The sequence below is a fragment of the Corvus kubaryi genome, unplaced genomic scaffold (genome assembly GCF_017639235.1).
Source record: "Corvus kubaryi isolate FWS band 111438036 unplaced genomic scaffold, C.kubaryi_AGA036_p1.0 split1-37355, whole genome shotgun sequence".
NCBI lineage: Eukaryota > Metazoa > Chordata > Aves > Passeriformes > Corvidae > Corvus > Corvus kubaryi.
Window position 1 is genome coordinate 869,607 of NW_024582078.1, and position 3,482 is coordinate 873,088.

A 3,482-nucleotide genomic window follows, 5' to 3' on the forward strand; every position below is an offset into this window, starting at 1 on the left:
ATTGAGCAATATCCCAGCAGGAACTCCCCTGGAAAGGCAACCACTTTCAGTTACGGCAAGAAGAAGACAAACCCAGAATCCTCTGGGAGACCCTATGCAGATCTTTTGTAACCCATTGGCCTTTACCCTCTGACACCCACCCCCTGTATCCCTGTAAAGCCAGCCCCCTGCCCCTGCGAGGGCAGAGAGAGAGCCCGTCCGTGGCCTCCCCTTCGCTGGAGTACGGACCAATAAAGCTACCTTGGTGTGGAACAGCTACACGGGCCTCTGGTCTCTCTCTCCCTGGTCTGGCCAGCAGCTGAGGGAAGACACCGGGCCTCGGGAAGGTGATTCTTTTTGGGACCATCTCTCCGGACCGGTCACAGCTTCCTTGGTCAGAGCTACTGACCCCACATCAGCTGTCATACTGGACAATAGCAGGGAGGACACAGATCTACAGTGTCTAAACTAACATTACATAGATGGAAAAATACTGTTGCTAATTTGAAGGCTGTATGTGTCAAAATCTATTTAAAATGTTCAATACCAAGAATGTATGTGGCCTCTTTTTTAACTCCAAAATCTATCAAGTGAAATATGTGAACTCTGAAATCAATCAATATCAAATTCTGAAATATGTCAATATATTGAATCTCTGAGCATCTGTTTACAAAATATTTGGGATTTATGGGCAAAGGCTGATAAATCCACACAGTCATGTCTCCTTCTTCCCCAAAGTAAACTCATGTGGGTTCTAAATGCAAACATGCAGCCTTTATGGTTCTTTTCTGCCTGTCTCAGAACACCCAATTAATTGAAGCAACTAATGATACACCTTCAGAATAAATCTTTGTGCACACCAGTTTGCAAACCAAATACGAAGTACACTTTTATTTCTGTTCAGGTGTGAGCAGAGCAGTACATTTCACCCACATCCCATTGAAAGCTTTACTCGTTACAGAGCTTCTGTGGCTTAGTGCAATAGTTTGTCCTGAGCCTCTCACGGACACAGTCACTGTAGTCAGTGTTGCACTTGCCACACTTGCAGCTCACAGCCACGGGGTAGGAGTAGTAGGGGATGGTGTGGTGAGGGCAGCCTGGGATCAGTGCTGTCTGGTACAGCATCTCTTTGTATGTGCACACATTCTGGGACAGAGCACTCTTGAGGAGCAGCTTCTTGCCATTGCTGTCCTACAAAGAGAAGAGAAAGGTGTTGTTTCACAGAAGCACTCGTGTGTCAGAATGTCCTGTGAAGTGCAGAGACCAAAACTCATACACTGAGCCTGGCTCTGGCACTACTCAGTTCAGAGCTCTGATTGTGACTGGAGCTCCCTCTCCACACAGATACATTCACCTTGTTTTTATGGTTTAACTAATCCACTTGGCTCAGAGTGTTCCCTGTGCTTTGTGACCTCTTTTGGCTCCCTGCTGCCCAAGCTGGAACTCAAAATGCTGTGTTGAACAGTGAACTTGTGTGCAGTGGTGTGGCTGCGGCAGAGTTGTCCCCACAGCCAGCTGAGATAGCAGCAGTGGGAGCAGAAGTTACCTAAGTTATTTACATTAATTAAGAGTGACCCAATATAATCTGCCCCTCACCTGTTCCATCCTACCCTCAAAAACTGCCCACAGAGGCTCTGCAGTGGCAGCAGCAGTCAGGTCTCTGCTGTGCCACTGGTGTTGTCAACTCCATAGTTTCAGAGGCATGGCATTTTTCATCCATACCTTTGCAAAAAACTAACTTGAAAACATGGTGACAGTGCAGTTTTTCTGCCTGTGATAAACTCTATTAGAATGAAATCATTTATACACTATTTTCTGGGAGAACAGACCCTTGGTTTGCAGTGGTGGCTGTTACAGAAACATGTGCCTAGAGCAGAGCAGTGCTTCGTACCCGAGTCATGCAGAATCCAGCACAGATGGTGGTGTTGATGGCCAGGCAATAGGCACATTCCCGTTTCTCCACATGGATTGTGTACTCAGAAGGAGCACAAAGTGATGCTGTTTGTCCGAAAGTCAGGCCAAAGAGGAGAGACATTACAAAGAAGGGACTCATGCTGGATGGGGAAGAACAAACAGAGCAAACCACAGGTAAAATGGGACAGGCCTTCCAGCCCTGTCCTCAGCATTCAACAGGAACATCCAAGACAGTCACAGTCTTGGAGTAATCTTAACATTTCTAGCTACAGCCTGACAATTTCTTTCCAATCTCAGACGTTACTGAAATTATATTGACCATTAAACAGAGAACATGGGCAAAGAGGCCATTAACAACATAGAATAAATTCACTTTCCCCCCACTAAAGCATATTACATGGAACTTCTCACTAATGAGTGATAAAATCCTGACACAGAACAAATAACAGGAGCTGAAAGATTTGAAAGTGTGACATGTAAGAGAACATGAGCTCTAGAATTAACCAGAGATATTAAAATAATCTCACAGTTTAAAAATAATTTTCTAAAGAAAGCATCTTATAAAATGTTAAAGAGAGAAAAAGACAAGGCTGTGCATATCAGGCATAAAACTGGATTTTTCAATTTCCAGTGGCTTAGAGGCATGATGAGATGGGAACACTGCCAAGAATTAAATAATAGATTCAAGTAAATTACAATAAAGAATATCAGCAAAGAGTTCAACTCAATGAATCCTGCTTTATCTGTCTGTTGTGCTGACCTCATTTTTCAGACCTGCGGGGGGATCCCAAGAACAAAGCCTTAATTAGCTCCAAGACAATTTCAGGAACGACTCTAAAGCCTCTAAATGACAAACCTTAAATGACAGTATCTACCAACATCTGGACATCACCCTCTAGTCTCTTCTAGCTCCCAGTTTCCCATAGCAAAGCCATCCATTACACAGGCTGGTTTACCCTGTAGCTGCAACACCACCAGTCTGGAAAGACCAACCTCTTGTCAGCAGAATTCTTCCCTATTACAGGAACCTGATTCTGCCTTGAGCTGGGAGAGGCAGTGACCCAGCACAAGCTCTGTGCGTGCTTTATACTCTCCAGGCTAATTCCAGGCTGATCTCACTGTTTATATAATTGCATCTGAATTGCTGCTTTCTTATCACAAAGTCATCTATTGAAAATTCATACTCAACCACAAAGCAAATGTGATAGGAACAGACGTGTCCATAATACCCTAACCTGGAAACTGGAGCTGGAAATCTAATTATATTAACAGTCATTCTCTCCTCAGGCTTTTAAACTAACCAGTGCTTTAAAAAGTTGTTGTTATTGGTTAATTTAATTGCTCCATAGGACAGCAAGACGATGGCAGGAAGGCTCTCATGGATATGGAGTTCTCCATGATCACAGATGATGAGTTTTACACCTGTGTTTTGCTAAAGTTTAACGAGGTCTGGTTCGCTCTGTTTGCTCCTTACCAGGCACACACAGCTGGGAGATGCTGGCACAGGTTGCCCAGAGGAGCTGTGGCTGTCCTATCCCTGGAACTGTTCCAGGTTGGAGCAACATGGTCTAGTGGAAGGTGTCCCTGCT

At 44.5% G+C, this 3,482-nt stretch overlaps 1 protein-coding gene across 2 annotated transcripts; it reads right to left on the reverse strand.

Annotated features, from left to right (window-relative positions):
* Window positions 1-842: 842 nt before the first annotated feature.
* On the reverse strand, window positions 843-2,994 carry TSHB (thyroid stimulating hormone subunit beta). Of its 2 annotated transcripts, none has more exons than XM_042013498.1 (3): window positions 2,887-2,994; window positions 1,871-2,033; window positions 843-1,170 (listed from the first exon to the last, which is right to left on the reverse strand). In XM_042013498.1, the coding sequence occupies exons 2-3, from the start codon at window positions 2,030-2,032 to the stop codon at window positions 928-930; spliced, it is 405 nt and encodes a 134-aa protein (XP_041869432.1). In that variant the 5' UTR covers window position 2,033; window positions 2,887-2,994; the 3' UTR covers window positions 843-927. The 2 variants fall into 2 exon arrangements, with proteins under 2 accessions (XP_041869432.1, XP_041869433.1); XM_042013499.1 differs by having other exon boundaries at window positions 2,850-2,987.
* Between the last annotated feature and the right edge of the window lie 488 nt (window positions 2,995-3,482).

Coding starts and splice junctions, on each gene's coding strand:
- TSHB (XM_042013498.1), bottom strand. CDS start 2,032: ATGAGTCCCTTCTTTGTAATGTCTCTCCTCTTTGGCCTGACTTTCGGA. Junction 1,171..1,870: donor CTGGATTCTGCATGACTCGG/GTACGAAGCACT, acceptor TTCTCTTTGTAG/GACAGCAATGGCAAGAAGCT.